The sequence below is a fragment of the Palaemon carinicauda genome, chromosome 1 (assembly GCF_036898095.1).
Source record: "Palaemon carinicauda isolate YSFRI2023 chromosome 1, ASM3689809v2, whole genome shotgun sequence".
NCBI classification, from domain to species: domain Eukaryota; kingdom Metazoa; phylum Arthropoda; class Malacostraca; order Decapoda; family Palaemonidae; genus Palaemon; species Palaemon carinicauda.
Genome location: NC_090725.1, coordinates 295,741,469 through 295,759,972, shown reverse-complemented (window position 1 = coordinate 295,759,972; position 18,504 = coordinate 295,741,469). Strand labels below are relative to the sequence as shown.

Sequence of the window (18,504 nt, the reverse complement as noted above, 5' to 3'; positions counted from 1 at the left end):
ATCTGTAAACATATGTATTATAGCTCCCAAAGAACGTCGGTGTGTAGTGCAAAAATTGGTTAAATGAACAGAATGACGCATGCTGCCATACTACGTATTGTCTTGGTAGGAGGTACAGTATGTGTGGCTACCCGTCATAGACTCTAGTTATTTACTGTCCCTGTGTTAAAATGCTTCAGTTACTGTATACCGTTATCACAACTGCATCAAATATATCTACATTTGACAGAATATTTGATTTTATATTAGAAAATAAAGTACAATACAATCCAAGATCATGTGTGGAATTCACTCCCAACAGTCAGCCCTACCACATTTTTCTCAACTCATGCAAGGCATGCCAAAGAACATCATCCGTTGTCTCAGATGATACAAGACATTTTGATAACGTTACTTTTAGGAGCTATAGTACCTGTATTGTACACCTTAAGAGGAGGATTGGCATAGTGTATGTTTTCTTTATATTCCTAATTTTTTCTGAAGTACCGATACTATCTTTGTATTGGATATATATATTTTCTCATTTTATGAAAAGAATTTTATTTGGTTGATTATTTTGGCCAATTTTCATTCTTACTGTACTACAGAGGGAATGCTTATAATCTCACAGAAAGTTATGTAATGTGGATTTAATTTTTGTCATTAATATTTTAAAGATAAGCAACGTAAAGTTAGAAATGAAGTAAGGTGAAATTATGTAAAAAGGGGTTACTGTACAGTAATAATTAGCCTTTTTGATATATTTTCAAGTACTTTGAAATGTCAGTTTCAAGTATTGTAAAACGGTTATGTATCCTTTGTAAACTGCTTTACAGTTAATGCCATATTTATTTGTTATGTAGTGTAGTGGTTTACATTCTATATTCTTTACAGGTGTCAGGTTAGCAAGACTTGTTAATGTATTTGCTAATTATTTTCATCAGTACAAATATTTTGAACTTAACTGATACCTTTATTACAGTATACTGTATATATATTTTTGGCAACGCCATATGTTCAAACTGAAGGTATATTTCACCTTAAACCAATGTCTTGTTGATACAATAGACCATCAAAGCTTGAAATTTGGCAGCTAGAAACTGACGCTAATTTTCGAAGTATTTATCTGGAATGACACCAAAGAATAATTTCATACAAGAACTCATTTAAAATTGTGTAAATGGTGCTACAGATGTTGATTATAAAAGATAAATTGATGAAAACTGTAGAGAGCAAAATAGTTCTGTACTTTAAAACTATAATGTTTCCAATAAATCATTGAATATTATATTCTAAAATTTCATACTTTTTGTGTGGTAAAGAGGTTTTAACTAAAATTGTTATAAGAATTATATGCTTTCAAAGAAATTTTGTTTTAGTAATTCACATTTCTTGAAATATTTTTTTTTTTAGGAAAAAGATCTTTTGTTTTTTTTATAACAGTGTTTATTCAATGTTTTAAGGCTTATGTATATTCTTTTGTATCTAAGGTAACATATTTTAGTACATTACATTTTCAAAAACATAAAGTGAAAAGAAGATACTGATTCAGAGAGTAATGTTCAATTAGCTAAGTTAGTGGACTTCAGAATTAACAATTTTTATATGATAGTTTTAGTTTCTTGATTCAGGCTTTCCTTTTATCTCAAATTTTGTAATGTTATTTATTAAAAGGTTATTTACCTGTCTAACCTATAATATGTTAGACCCTAGGTTGATTTATGCAAATAAGATGCATTATTGATTTATCATTTATGACTTTTATTGGTGATACTTCTCAAAGCATTGAAGAATCAGATGAACATCTTCAACATTGATTTATCTATTTATTTTATTATCTTCTACAATGAATGTTTTGACTTTCAGGAATTCTGATTACCAGCATAATACGATCCCAGATAGGAAAACAACATGATCAGTATTTATGCCTAAAATTGGTATTGAAACATATCGTACCAAGTCTTAATTTCCAGGAATTTGGGGTAAGAATAGTTAAGAGCCAGTTGGAACTGTTTAGAATTTAGATAATGGGACAATTAACTTTGCCTCCAAGATTTTTTTTGGGGGGTTAAGGGTCCCAAACCTTTTCCACTTCATTGATAATTCCCTGGCCAGATAAGGAGCTACTATGGGTTATCTTTAACAGTCAGGAATTTAGACAGAAAAGCAGTCTTACTTTTATATATTCTGTCAGGAACTTCACCAGTACTGTACTGTATTCGCTATTCTTGTGGCTCTAATGTCACTGGAGATGAAATGTGCGTGGCGGTTTTTACTCACCACACAATAGGTCTGGCCTACATTCGGAGGGTGGGCGACCAGGTATGAGTCGTTGTTCCGTGTAACAGGTTTTTTGTCATGGACGGAATTGCATGGTATCCCTGTGTTATCGCTATCCATTCCAGAAATTAAACGTCCTCTTCAATCAGTTAGGCAAGAAGTAGTAAGTGCTTCAAAATTAGTGGCGCCTCCATCTGCTAGTATGTCTAAGACTAAAGATTTGGAGTTGGTTGGGAAACTTGAATGTGCAATTATTTTCAGCCTCCCTGAACAGGAAGATGGAGGCCTTTTGCTCACCTATCCCGAATCCTGTGGTATGGAATGTTGCAGGACTGGTCAAATGATGAATTTTACCCACTGCCTCTATTCTCTATGATTTGGACAGTTGTAAAGAAATTCAATGTGTCTGAGTACTAGGGTATTACACTGGTGACTCCATATTAGTTCAGGGGGAATAGTTTATGGATCTATGGTCTCTGTTGTCGGTTTGCCTTACAATAACCGATATTTTTAGACAACCTCTTTCTCAAGTGATTCACTGAAAAACTCATATGCTTCAGGTGACCTCATTGAAATTGTACTCTGTATTCTTAAAGGGAAAGCTTTCTAAGCCCTCTAATTGATCTCTTTTGGCTTCCAAGAGGCAGTCTACGAGTAATTTGTATAAATAGAAGTGATATGTTTGTTCCTATGTGCAGACAAACTATCATTTGATATGGGTATACTGTACTCTAGCATGCAAGCTGGTACGGTTGATGAAAAATCATCGAGGATCTGGCAACCAGTATGACAGGGAACCACTCTGACTCAGATGTCCGTCGTTACCCTTTGAAGTTTTATTTCTTTTGTGCTAAGTGTTTTTATCTTGTCTCTCAGAATGAATGCGAAGAACGTGTATTAGGAGGACTAGTCCTAGTGTGGAAGGACATCGGTGTAGGACTTTTATGAGTCTTGTGGAAGTTAATCCTCATCCTTTGTGTCTAGTGGTCAAAGGACATAGATACACCAGAGAATACCCTTGTGAGGTTTGTAGGGGGGGGGTCGTCCTCCCAATGGGAGAAATTACATGGACATAAAAACAATCTAAATGGATCATTCTTTGACTGCTTCGGGGTTGAAAGAGAAGAGGTATAGATCTCCTCGTTTGACTCCTGAAATTGTTCTGTCTTAGCCTTCGTTGTTGGATTTTTGCAAGGTCAGCCAACAAAAGGTTCCAATAATGTGATACTTCAGGTTTATCCTGGAAATGTAGATTCGTGTCCCCTCCATTTATGTAGAAGATGCTAAAATAGAGGCTGATCCTCTCGCTACTTCTTTATTTCCAATCGTTGAGCATGCTCCGACTAAATACTCCTCAAATAGCAGCTTAGAAGCGGTGTGCGCCATACATCTCACCTCCCTTCAATGCTCTGGACTCTTACAACTCTATTTCTGACCTAGGATTGCAAAGTGAGTTCTCAGGTTATGCACCTCTGCATTTGCTTTTGAGGTTTGTTGTGCATTCTCTTGAACGTATACTAGAGGGGACCCCTGACTGCCACCCTACATCTGAACGAGTTCCATTGTTAACCATGCCTGACACCATTTCATTGCCTTTCTTAGCCTCGTATTCTTCTTCAATTCATGTAACGAAGTCTGGTCACCTGCTTATACTTTGTGGGCCACGACTTTAGGATGATAAAGTCACGTCGACTAAATCGTCTCTATCAGGGCCTTTAAGAGTAGTGCATCAGTTGAGGGTTGCTCACTTGTGGTCATCCCTAGACCAGAGTACCAGTATGGTAGTGTGGTGAGCCATCATCAACAAAGAGTGCGAGTAAGCAAGACTCGTCTGCCTTTATTTTACTGAGAAGTGTAATACGCGTCCACCATACATCAGGTCGGGTGTACATCCCCCGCCTGCATGTCAGAGATGCATCCACCAATCCTCAGTTTATGGGAGCACTCTGCAGGCCATGACAGCCCCTTTGTGCTCACGCCCTTTACAATCTCATCTTACAAGGGCAAATTATGCACTACTCCATAAGGTATTTAGTGTGCCTCCACTTTTTTTTAGTGGAGGATGATGAGGTATGATGAGGTATTGCAAGTTAGGCGTACGACTCTACCTCCTAGAAGTACTCCTAAGAGAAGAGGTAATGTCCAAGTCCCTGAAAAGGCAAACCTGGTTCTGCAATGGCATCTATAAAGAAGATGCCATGATCCTTTCCCTCCATTCCCTAGGGTGGTTCCTCAGGATCATCCTTCAAGAGGGACTCAATACGTTGGACCTCATATAGTACTCCCCCGATTACTTCTATGTCTAACGCAAGTCTGCAGGATCCTCGTGTTATGACTTCTTCCAAGAACGAGCATTTTCAGGGGGAATACCATCAGGTCCCAATTGATCTTGACCCTTCTTATTCAACGGAGTTGTCTTGATATGGTCAGATTTTGTCACCATCCCTTTCCCCCATTCCCGCACCTAACTTGGAGAGACGACAGAACAGCATTCCGGAACAGTGCAAGAATTGTCATCCCGTCAGGAAGCAGGAGGATTCTCTCTCCTTTCTGTTGAGTAAAAGGACTAGGCTAGACCTCGATGATTCTCCAGTTATGATTGCGCACCCCTTGGCCTGCGCATCACTAGGCGATTCTGCAGAACCTACCAGGATAACCCCATTAGAAGTTCCGATGGCAGAACTGGGTGAGGAGTTGTTCTTTCTGCGAGTCCTTGGGTTTATTAAACTTGAAGCCGGTTCAGTACCATATGTAGGGAGGAAGACTTCTATTGACAGGTTCTTTCTGGAGCCTCACAGTTCACACTTAGGTTAGAGCTGCCCTGATCCCATCAGGCAGAAGGTATAATCCGGAAGATCGAGCAGCAGGTTTCTGCTCCAAAGGACTCCCTTAAGTTGGCGAGGTGGTCTCGGTAATTCTGCCAGTGTTCTCTAACAGAAGCTTTTATGTGCCTTAAGGGGCGCATCCCAATCCATTACTTCTAGATCCTGATATCGTGTCCATGATCCCCGGGATCTCGAGTGAAAAACTTTCTCAGCAGTTGGCGGTGTCGTCGGTAGCTGAAATCCTCAACTTCAAAGAAACTGCCACGTAAGCCTTACAAGAGTGCTCTTGGCTAGATCACTGGTTGGGCACCGTCTCTACTTCACAGTGTCAGAGAATCTTTCAGACCCAAAATTTCGAAAGTAATACAAAGAATTTGTGGGGTCAGGGCCAAAGGCACTAGAGTTCTTGTTTCACCAATGTGCCTTTTTCCTGGCCAACTACATTCTTAAGAGGAGAAATGCGGTTGGCAATAAGTTTGTACACCAGATGGCTTCCAGAAACTTAGTGACGTTACAGAACACCTCAATGACGCAATGTCCAACCTTATTCCTGCCTACTGAGGTCGCAGCAGTAGTAAGAAAATGGATAAAGTGAACCAGGCTATCTTCTTTAGGAGAATGGCCTCCTTTCAGCAGTCTCAACATCCACCTGCAAAACCAAGGACTTCCTTCGAAACAGCACCCTCCGCAGTGTGGACTTCTTCATGAATCGGACCATCCTCACTACCGAGACAGGATTCGACACATTTCTTTCAGGGTCACGGGCATCCCAACAAATGAGGTCAAGGAAGGAGAGCTTCACGTTAGGAAGGGCAATCCCTTCATTCTGCCACCTGGCAAGTCGGTAGATGAGGGGGCTACTTCATAGAGCAGAACCCTGGACTGTAGAAGACCTTCAATCTGGGTATCATGACATGTCGTCCTCTTCCGACTCAGAATCTAAGGAACCCTTCATTGTATTCAAAGGGATCTCCAAAAGACCTTCCACAGGGCGAGGTTCAGGTGATGCTGGGGAAGAATGCCATTGAAGAAGTCCAGGATGGATCTCCATGTTTCTACAGTAACTTGCTCCTAATGGAAAAGTTGATGGGAAGTTGGAAACCAGTCATAGACTTGTCTTGCTTGAACCTGTTCATCTTCCAGACAGTTGGAGATGGACACACCCAGCACAGTCCTTCAGAATCAGAAGAAATTAGTCCCTGCTGTTAATAGACTTAAAGGATGTGTACTTTCAGGAACACATGCATCCAAAATCCAGAAAGTACCTACGGTTTGTTCTACAAGAGAAGAATTTCCAGTTTCGAGTCCTTTACTTCGGCCTGTCTACAGCACTGCAAGTCTTCACTCTGGTGTCTTCCTTGGTGCACACCGTTGGCATCAGACACTTGCGATACCTAGACGACTGGTTGTTATGACCACTTTATTGTCTAAGTCAGATCCAGGTCAGGGTTCCACTAAGCAGGTTACCGGTCCACCTAACTTTCGTATGGTTGTGTCCCCATAGCTAGAATAGTAGAGGCATTGATTGGCTCCTTCTATGGTCAGTCCATTCAAGATACTAATGACCTGCTGTCTTCTGCTTTAGCCTGGGGATTTAGCTGCGACTGGGTCTTCGTATTACCAGCTTACAAGGAATGCCCCTATGGGAGTTCTTCATTCCAGTCCCTTGGATTTGGTCATAGCTGGGCCTTCTGGTTACCAACTTCCAAGGGAAACTCCTTCTTTCATTACTGCAGATTCGACTGTGACTGGACCTTCGGGTTATCAGCATCCAAGGAAGGCTCCAATGGGGGCTATTCTATCTGGTTTCTAAGGATTCGACTGTGGTGGGATCTTCAGGTTCCCAGTTTCCAAGGAAGGGTTTAGTTGGAGTTTTTCCATTCATTCCAAGTATTGAATGCTTGGTAGTGGTTGGGGATGCAGCAGAAGGGGCTTCTGCCATGGATATTGGAGATGAGTATTTAGTAGGTAACCCTTGGTGACCTTGTGATGGATGCGCATCATAGCCAGAGTCAAATGTTTTTAGGCATAGATATACGGATTTGCCATTTGATAACATTGAATTTGAAAACCTATCACTATTTCCAGACTCAAGGGTGAGATTCAAATATTCATCTCTTAAGGCATGTGCTAAGCTAAATGCAAAGGAGGTTGTTCTAGCGCTATACAAGGCTGCTCTCGATACCTTAGCAGAAGCAATATCAATACACTGGAAGTTTTCTTCTTGGCAACAGTTTGCTTGATGCGTCAATGGTCGGAATGACAATGCCTGGCCAGAAAAAGGATTTTGACGTAGGAAAAATCTATTTCTGGGCGGGAGACCCGTGCCGCCCAGTGAAATGCTCCTTTAGCACCATTTCTAAGGTATATAACTGCTATATATTACCAGAGAAAAAATTGCATGGGAATGCCAGGTTGAACCCAGCTCGCTCGCCTGTATAAGGTGTCGATATAATACTGGGGCGTGATAATTCACAACCAGAGGCCTCGCACCATTTAGATATCTCCTGTCAAAATCCCCGAACAGCGAGGTGCCGTTCAACATCGTACTACTACTAGCATTCCCACGCCAGTGACGTCACTCCTTTATTAGCACGCAGTTTGATAACCGTATTTTGTCATTTAAAGCAATTGTGTCAAGTTTACAGTACTTGCAACCATTAGATCATATAAAAAATATGCACCGCAATTTGATATGAATTAATATTTTACTTCAATATACTCTACCTGTATTATGGAGAGTTGGTGGTCTTTCCGTGCTGCCTAACTAGATAATAAATGCTCACACAACTCTAAGATTTTGGAATTCTGTAGAAGTTGTAATAATTTCTTTTCGGCATATCACTATTGCTAACTATCGTAGGATCCATAGTATACACTAAAAACCAATCTATGTTAAATGAGTATAAAGGTCAACAGTGATGTTTTGCATGTGGGAACTGGGAGAAGGCTAAACATAAACTGAGTGGTATATCAACTAGGAGAAGTTCCATAGAGTTGTGAGTTTTGTTGGACAAAATTCTTAATCCTATTACCTACAGAATATGCTTTCAAAGAACTCTCATCGACAGTGAATCAAAACACTACATACTGCACCATTCACTCCTTTCTTACATATATCTACTGAATATTCAAGTTCTTTCCCATACAACTTTTATGATATCTAGGCTACCCAGCTCCTATACTCATCCTTCTTCCTAATACTTCCCAATTGGTCACTATTTTCACATACCTTATATGCAATTTCCTCACCCACATGAACGAACCATTTCAAACACTAATCCAAAGTTTCATATATATTAACATTGTTGCCACTTTTAATCGTCATGATGTTCTCCCTTTTGAATAACCTTTTGCCACACACCAGGTATTATTAGTCCACTGCAGGACAAAGGCCTCAGCTATGCCCTTCCACATGTCTGTTTGTGGTCTTTCTATGTCAGTCTATACCCACAAATTTTCTTACCTCGTCAATTAATAGTCTTCTCTTCTTTCCCCTGCTTCATTTGCATTCTTTAGGGACCCATTTTGTTATTCTCATCCATCTACTGTGTGTCATTCTCATTACATATCCTGCCCATATCCATTTTTTTTTCACATTTTATTAGAATATCTACTTCAGTTTGTTCTCTTATCCAAGTTGCTCTTCTTCTATCTCTTAGTGTTATTCCCATAATTATTTTTTCCAAAGGTCTTTGAGTTGTAACTAGCTCATATTTTAAGGCTTTTGTAAGGCTACAAGTTTTGGGTGCATAAGTTAATATTGGTACGACCATACTAATACCTTTTAGGGAGTTGCATTTTATTTTCATAATCTCATTTTGTTTACCAGAAGCTCACTATCCCATGCATATCTCTTTTAATTTCAGACTTATGTCCAAGGGGAAATATTTACTGTCTGCCATAAGCATGTATATTCATTAACAATATCAAGAGGTTCTTCCATAATTCTTATTTGTTGTCTCTGCATTTTTAATGAACATTATCTAATTTTTTCATATTCATTTTTATCCTACATTTTTGCTTCTATTCAAATCTTCTATGCAGTTCCTTCCGTAATTCACTGAACAGAACTGTCATCTCTAAATCTTAAATTGTTAAGGTATTCTCCATTAATGTTAATTCCTACATTTTCCCAATCTGATTTCTGAAAATCCTCTTCTAGGCACGTTATGAAATATTTAGAAATGGGTGATGGGGTCTCCCTGTCTAACGCCTTTCTCAATCAGGATTTTCTCACTATCTTTATGTAATTTTTGGATTGCTGTACTCTCCTTTGTAGCCTAAAGTAGATATCTTCAAGTGTTTTAATATAAGATTCATCTATTCCATGTCTTTGAAGGGTTTTTAATATTGCTGAAGTTTTGACAATAAAATTAACTTTCTCATAGTCTATAAATGCCATATATTGTGGTTTGTGATGTTCTGTTGATTTTTTCATTAGCTGATTAATTACATCGATAGCGTAAGTTGTTGAATACCTGCTTCTAAGGCCTGCCTACTCTCTTGATTGATTAAAGTTTAGCTGTCTTTCTATTTGGCTAATATAAATTTTAAAGAATATTTTACATTTGAGAGTATTTGAATATTTTATTTGAGTAAACTTATTTGGAAGTAATTTTTCAAGTCTTTTGTGTCTCTTTTTTATGAATTGGTATAATGATAAAAGTTTTCCCAGGCTGTTGGCATAGAGCATTCTTGCTGAAATTGTGTAATTGTGCAATTTGTACTGAGTTGTAAAATTTGAAAGCGGTTAACATCAAGATGGAAGAAAAAGGTTGGACACGGGGTTGAGGAAAACCAAAAAGTACAAGCGCCTTCTGTATACGTAGTTCTGTGTATGGTACGCCAGGTTTGCCATTTGTCCTTTTTTTCAGGCCAAAACCCTCAAATTTGGCCTCTTCGAAATTGGTTGGCCTTTAGTAATATCATGGAAAACGTGAGCCTTACACACGTGAGGCTCAGTAATGACACTACTATGCTATAGGGAAGAAAGGAAAAATGGGGTTTGGTGGGAAAAATTTTTTGTTGCAACAGCTTATGGCTTCAAAGATCGTATAGTCAAGATGTAAAGATATAGACCTAGTCCGTTAGTAATATCTATGTGAGGTGCACTGCTACCATGACCTCCATGGGGCCACAATAATAGGTGAAGAGAATATATTGTTAGGAAATGTTTCAAGGAAGGAGTAATTTTATTTAGAAAATGCTTTATTGATGGACTCAAAGAAAGACCCTTATACCCAGGAAATAACTTAAGTTGAAGAAAGGTGAGTCTTTGAATGTTGTAAACGCTGTGCTGTGAGTGCATGTGGTGTTATATCCAAGGATTTCAATCTTCTGGAATCGTTATAAAAACTCTCTCTCTCTCTCTCTCTCTCTCTCTCTCTCTCTCTCTCTCTCTCTCTCTCTCTCTCTCTCTCTCTCTCTCTCTCTCTCTCTCTATATATATATATATATATATATATATATATATATATATATATATGTGTGTGTGTGTGTGTGTGTGTGTGTGTGTTTATGTTCTGTTATTTCAATATTAGACTATCAGGTCATTGATCGTAAAAGGAAATTATAGCAAATAACAACAACTATCACTGCAACATTAATGCGTAGCTGCTGAACCATAAATGACGTATTAGGCCTATACGTAAGAACGTATAAGCTCCTTATAAACACAGTTATTAACATTCATCTTGTCGGCACTTTCTGTTACTGTCTCCTAAGATGTTCTCCCTTTGGAGAGTTGTGGGGAGGCTTCTTGTGATTATTTATTTTGTTTTTGATTTGATAAGGCTGACAGATTTAGGCATAGTCCTTCTAGCTATCATCCAATGTTTTAGGATAGTTTTGCTAAGCTGATACCCCTGTTTATCTTAGTTACAGACGTGATTACTACCAATCTCCTAATTTTCTACTTTGTCTGATGGCTAACCGTACCCAGTTTTACCCTCCCTGGTCGGGAAGCGTACCCTTTACTTCTGGTGAAGTGAGATTAAATTTTATATGAACAAAAAAATTGCAATGGTCTTTTAATGTAAATTGTAATTTTCTTTTCTCCTATATTGGTCAAAAAACGCTATGCATGCACGTAGGCCTAGGATTCCAATTGGAAGCAGGAAACAACGCCCATCTCTTATACAAATAACTTTGTATGTCGAGATGAAATTGATATTGTGCGAGCTTTGAACTTGTTCATTGACTAACAGTCTAACACAGCTGTTACACTAACTGATAAACACTTCCCATGTGCGCAACATGTGCAGGCTGTCAATTTAGTTCACCCGGCATCCGCTAGGCGTCACTCGCCACTGATAGTGTTCAGGAATCGAGAATTTCGAGCTCGCTCCGAGTCATAGTTGCCATTTTAGCGCTTTTCGCGCTAGATCTGGCGCGTTTCTCTTAAGTTTAGCGCGTTTTTTCCTAGTTATCTCGGCCGCGCTATCAGATGCTTTTTAGACAAATCTAGCGCGAAACATAGCGCTTTTCCAGCTGATAAAGTAGATGATAAACTGACTGCATTTTCTATCTTTTGGCATAATGTATTGTATCAATTTCCGCTTTATCAAGTATATTATACTAGACTGCTTTCTCTCTCTCTCTCTCTCTCTCTCTCTCTCTCTCTCTCTCTCTCTCTCTCTCTCTCTCTCTCTCTCTCTCTCCCTAAACTACTTTGTAGAGTCCTACAGTAAAGTCAAAAGATTGGTTCTGTTAAAGAGGTTACTAATCCTACACAGCGCTTTTAAGAAATGATTTAGCGCGTTTTGGAAGCTCCTGTGGCGCGTTTCCAAAATCCTAAATGGCAACTCTGCAGTCCGAGCTCGCTCGGTTCTGGGTTCAGTCGGTCGCGAACTGCCGTAAGGTGAACTGTCGTATTTTTCGCTCCTGTTTCCCCTGACACCTGCTTCCCCAAACTCTAAGAGTTCTAAGTGGCTGATCCCATGGAGTGATAACAGCGTTATTCTTCTGGACCCCCCCATTTACTTTACAAACGACCTGAAACGTTAAGAGTTACAAGGACTAGTGTCTGTATAAATCATATAAGAGAAATCATGGATTTAATTGACACAGCACTCGACGATTTTGCCGAGAATGACGATTTGAAGGAATTATGGGACTCTGACTACTATGCGGTAAGTAGATCTTTTCCTAATTGATTATAAAAAGTGTGTTGATACTAAGCATCTCGAAAGGTGGGAGGTATTACTTATGTTAGTCTTACTGATAGTGTTATCATCCATATGCTAGGTGTGAGACATTATTTATGTCATGTGCTCTCTCTCTCTCTCTCTCTCTCTCTCTCTCTCTCTCTCTCTCTCTCTCTCTCTCTCAGAGGATTAATCCAGATAAATTTCTCAAAGAATTAATCCAGATAATTTTCTCCTCTCTCTCTCTGGCTCTCGCTCTCTCTCTCTCTCTCTCTCTCTCTCTCTCTCTCTCTCTCTCTCTCTCTCTCTCTCTCTCTCTCTCTCTCTCTCTCTCTCAGAGGATTAATCCAGATAAATTTCTCTCAAAGAATTAATCCAGATAAATTTCTCTCAAAGAATTAATCCAGATAATTTTCTTCTCTCTCTCTCTCTCTCTCTCTCTCTCTCTCTCTCTCTCTCTCTCTCTCTCTCTCCTTCTTACATGTAGGCCTAATCTTATTTATGTTTTATAATTGTTCGGTCAATGCTGTAATATTTATTTAGGTAAACAATATGGATGTAAGCAACCACTTTGCTAATGTGATAAAATAGGCCTACGTTTCCATCACGTTTCAAGTACCGTATCCAAATTGTATGATTAAGTTATTTGCATAGATTTAGCTTCGTACTTCGTAGATAATACATTAATTATATCACACATAAACTTATTAACTGCAGCGACTGCCAATGTCTATTGCAATTAGGGGAACTTGACCATTATTTCATCTTACAAAAAAGAAAACAAATATGTAACTATAGAATGTAGGCTTGAACTACTCGATAGCGTGAGCTCTTAAAAGTATTTGTCAATTAAATCAGAAGTTAACAACCACTACTCGGGGTTGTGATTTCAGTATAGTAGTTATGTCAACTCGGGAACACCGTAAAGTTGTAATCACATAGCCAGCTCTACTGATAAAAGAAAGTTGAAATTTGAATATTTGGTTATTTATTGCTTTGCTCTCAACATTTGACAAATGCATGTGTATTGGTGGACCATTGTAGGTTATATGTCTATTTCACATTTATTGGTTTTACGAAAGAAGAACAATTTTGTACTTAAACTTTGGCGGAGTTCTGAACTGGGAGAAGTAATTCTTCATATGCATTTTACCTTGAAATAGTGTATTAACATTTTGAAAACACTGCATCCCTTTTAATAACTACTGTATACTGTATAGTTTTTAACTTTTTTGTTATCTGTTACCTACTTTTTTTAGAATGATTTATTGTTTATTTGTTCTCTTCATTTATTTACTTCCTTATTTCCTTTCCTCACTGGGCTATTTTTCCCTGTTGGAGCCCCTGAGCTTGGATAGTAATAATAATAATAATACTTTTCCTTTAAACTTAAAACAGAGGGAAAGAAATACGCCGGTGACTAACTATTATTGTATACAATGTGCAATGTATAAGCTGTTTGTTTGATGTAGCCTAGACCGTGTGTAGCCTGTCTAATGCAGTTTCTTGAACCACGATATATAGGAAATGTGCTAGTATTTCGACTTCAATATATAGTTGGGAATTTATTTATACTAATTGTTGGTTAAATTTTATTCTTTAAAGTTCTCACAGTGAAGCAATGAACTATACTCTGCCATTGATCACGAGGAAGGGATTCAGAGAAGTGTTATTTTAGTCAGGCTTTGCAGCATGGTGCTTGAATACAGTAATGCCCCTAATTACCCAAGCATTAACCCCTTGCACTTGTCTGTCATACAGCATAGGTTCCTTGCACACGTTTACGATTAGGTTATTATTAGTTCAGTTGTTCCTATTGTCAATATCGTTTTTTTTTCTTTTATGTAAACACAGTGCCTCCTGTAACGTTGCTATTCTCGATAATGTTATTGTTGCTAGTTATTGTGCGTTTAAGTGTTATTTTGTTATTGTGAAGGGAATAGCCAAGCCCGTATTGGTTGATTTTATCGAATGCCCTCTGATTATCATTGTATAGATGTAGCGTTCTCATAGTTGATGCCTTCATGTATATTTAATGAAATGGCACGGGCCGGGGGTCAGTTTTTTTTTCTATGTACCCGTTCTGTGCCAGGTACTACTGGGCAGATGAGCAGAATAAGGCTAGTAATGATAGTAATTACGTTACCCCCCCTTTGGTGAGAGGTGTACGCAAATTCGTAATTAGTGAGGTTTAGGAGAAAGTGTGATGCAATGTTACTTGTTATATACTTGTTTTGGGTTTAAATCCAACCCTTCACTGAAGTCGAGTGAACTACTACTCGGGCGGGTCCATATTAATCATCTAATGAAACATTTTCATTATAACTTATACAATTCTTTGATTGTAGCATCTTCCAAATCATATGATCTTATGAAAAGTAATGTCTTTAGATTCTTCTTAAATTTAGGTCCTTCATTTCAGGTTTTTTTTTTTTTTTTTGGGGGGGGGGGTGGTCAAACATCTTTTGGGGTTCAAGACTAACGATTATCTATGGCTGTGTCAGGCTTTTAAACTGGACAATGATGAAAATGGGTAATGTACTTAACCATTAAAGAGGCTATATTGCAGGCCAAAAAGAAAAAAAAACGGGAGAGAATTTCACAGCATATGGGTATAGGGTGTGAGTCACTAAACTGGTTACCCCCCACCCCCCCCCCCCCTTTTTTTTTGTATGAATATTGATGACTTCTGTATGATAATGCTTTCACGGTTTAATTTGCATTTAAGTGTGTCTGGGATACCCTACTATGTTTAAATGGCATCTGGGGTCCTATCCTCGACTTTAGAGAGAGAGAGAGTGATTTATAGATGTATTTTTTATTATATTTATTTGCATGTAAATTTTCACAAATTTAACTTTAGGTTTAAGTAGTTGTACGTCTTTATCTTCAATTTGCTGTCACCATATGGAAGATAAGATGCCTTTTATTACCATTATTAGTAACCTAGCAATCTCTCTTCATTGTAGATGAAATTTAATCCAACATTTTTAAAATTGACTGAAACATAATTCATAGTGATAAAATAATCTACGTGCATTTTCACCAAATTCTTATTATTTTATTCAGAATGCGATCTGCCGAAGCAAATTCGACTGTCTGGTTTGCATGTCAAACCTGGTTACATTTTCTATTGGGGAAGCAGATTAATACTTCGATAAAAAGCTTCGTCCTTCACCCCGTTTCCTCTTTGAAAGCAGGAGAAAATCTCGTTGGGCCAAAGGGAAGCATACAAGGCATAAAAGGTACATTATATACCTTGGGTATGATTATCAGGACTAAAGAGTTCTGGGTAACTGTGAAAGTACTGTAAAGTAATGTTAAGGTTGTCGTTTTATTTAGAATGGACGAGAAGAGGAGAGGGCGAAGAAGCAGTAAAGGATATCAATACCATCGATTAATTGAACTCGAGGCTCTGCAGTCTTGACTGATACTATTTATATACAGTATATATATATATATATATATATATAATATATATATATATATATATATATATATTATATATATATATATATATATATATATATAATATTCTTAGGTGTTAGGCATTTATCTCGTGATGCGTTACCGTGTATATAAGGTTGATATTCCTCATTGCCTTTGTTTTGCTCTGGATGCAACCATTGGAAAAGGAAGCGGTAGTTGGTTAAATAATGTTGAACGCTTAGAGTAATTATACTATTGCATCGAACTTGCTATGTATCGTGTAATTCATTATGCTCTTCAGATTAATTTTGAGTTAATTACATGTATACGATAGTATTAAACCGTTTTTATATACTTTCCGTTTCGTAAAGTAGCCTGTAATGTAGGAATATAACTACTTCACCTTTAGCCTTGGGCGAGTGGTACTTAACTCAGTGTTAGGTAGGTTTGTGGATCGCTTTAGATCTGTTACCAAATAATCCTTTCCTGATTTAAGTGGACACCAGTGTTAGCAGTGGGTTAGGAAAAAAAACGGCAATGGATCTGGCAGTTTCAATCCTACAGATTTGGAGAGAATCAGTAATGTTCTTCTGAAACTACTAATTCTAAAGGGCTACTATGAGTATACGGATTAGGGCTATCATGGTTCAAGCAAGCTGAATTCCAAGAATAATGGGGGTGGCTCCAGAATAAAGATAGCTGGTCACTGTCACATTCATGTTTCAATCTAGAGACTTGAATGTGCAGAATGTTATGGTGCTTGGCTTTCCAATACTTCATCTATCACATCGGTCTACCAATTGTTTGATCTTACAGTCTTAGTACTTTCCCGTTGACCAGTCTTTCACCCATGCTAACAGTGTACCACTTATGAATACATCAACATTCTTCTCCATTTCAAGTCTTTTAATAATAGATATGCTATATAAACGGTTCTTTGCAAGAGCTTAAGTGTCCCTCCCCCTTTTTAGTTTGCATCACATCCGCAACATGAAAGGGAGAGTTAGGTCGTTAATCCATTTATACATTTCCACCTGGTCTCGATAAACTATCAAAGTTCCTTCTCAAATTTTGCAAGGATCTGCTACCTTCCTTGGTTTTCGTATTCTATGTCCATTTCTCGTCGTTCATGTCTTCATTTTACTCCCTAATAAGGGAGGGATGTGTATTTTTTTCCCTAGATGATTTGCATACGAAGCAAAATCAACGTAAAATAAGTGAAGTGGTCTTTATTTGAAAACTTCGTATTCCTTTTTTTTATACATACATACATAATGTACCAAGGCACTTCCCCCAATTTTGGGGGGTAGCCGACATCAACAAATGACACAAACAAAAAGGAGACCTCTACTCTCTTACGTTCCTCCCAGCCTGACAAGGGACTCAACCGAGTTCAGCTGTTACTCCTAGGGTGCCACAGCCCACCCTCCCCCGTTATCCACCACAGATGAAGCTTCATGATGCTGAATCCCCTACTGCTGCTACCTCCGCGGTCATCTAAGGCACCGGAGGAAGCAGCAGGGCCCACCGGAACTGCGTCACAATCGCTCCTTTTTATACTTTACATTAAATGGTAAGATAAACTTAGTTGTAAAATCACGAAATACTGAAATGGCTTTCAATCGACATTTCAATAACACAGGCTTGTTCAGCATTAGGATGCCAGAGAACTTCAAATCATTCATTCTTTCAGTGTTCAGCTGAAATTGTTTGGCTTGGAAGTTGCGACACTCTCATGCCTGTGCTAGAGTTTGTGAGCACTTGTTGAACGCATTGAATCACATCATCAAAAGTTAGTGTTATTCTTCCGTGTATTGGAATATTTCAGGTAGTAGTTTTCTGTCCTTAGTTTATCAACGGACTTTAATAAAGTTTCGTATAATCAGATATTAGCAGATTCGAATAATCACCTTTTCACAGTTTCGAATAAACTGACGTTTCGTAAAGTTTCGAAGTTTATCAACGGACTTTAATAAAGTTTCGTATAATCAGAAGTTAGCAGATTCGAATAATTAGCTTTTCACAGTTTCGAATAAACTGACTTTTCGTAAAGTTTCGAATATTGTAAAAAAAAAGACTAATAATTGTGGTAACCTTGGATTGAGCGACTGATGTTATGTGAATATTAAAGCATTGTTTTGTTGCTGAGAGAACAGACGAGCGTTCCATATGGCAGCTCCATTGAATACGAAACCTATGAGAGAAGTGGCCCCACTGATAATGTCGGTGAAGTCGAAAGCCTGTTATACGTTGTTGTATTTTTCGACCTTACTTGAGCATCTCTTAACGCGAGGAAGTCCGATGGGGCGGTGCCGTTGTCACTAAAACAGGGCCTGTATGTGTGTGTATATGTGCGTGCACGGTAGTGTGTGACTTATCTGGAGTGTTGGACGTTTGTGCTGATGAAATGTTACTTCAGTTCGAATGTTTTGTTAACTTTTATTTAAAATAACAAAATACAATATTTACATTTTGTCAATTAAATAGTTGAACACATGAATTCCTTTGTAACAAGTTTCTTCAATTTTTCCTTATACAAAATTGACGCAAACCACCTCACATAATTTAATCTTCCTCTAAGAAAACCAAGAGTATCATTTTCACTAAGTTTCTGCATTTTTTAACTGAACTGCAAAAAGTTTTTTTTTAATGGGGGGGGGGGGGGGTTGTTTCTCGTGTTGGTCTTTTAGTATAAACTTTTTTTAGAGTTCCTGTCGTGGTATAGTAATTTTTTTTTTTTGATATATGAAACTGAGTAATGTGGACTTCATGAGAGACACAGGTGTTTCAAACGATATGGAAAGAAGCGATAATGGCTCTCTCTCTCTCTCTCTCTATCTCTC

General features: G+C 38.2%; 1 protein-coding gene across 1 annotated transcript in view; it reads left to right on the top strand.

Annotated features, from left to right (window-relative positions):
• The first annotated feature begins 11,905 nt into the window (after nucleotides 1-11,905).
• The window catches only part of LOC137657915 (cyclic AMP response element-binding protein A-like), a 236,176-nt gene continuing 229,577 nt past the window's right edge, over nucleotides 11,906-18,504 (top strand). Inside the window, exon 1 of the mRNA XM_068392588.1 lies at nucleotides 11,906-12,217. Coding sequence (XP_068248689.1) covers nucleotides 12,137-12,217 — 81 coding nt within the window. The 5' untranslated portion in view covers nucleotides 11,906-12,136. The remainder of the gene's footprint in view (nucleotides 12,218-18,504) is intronic.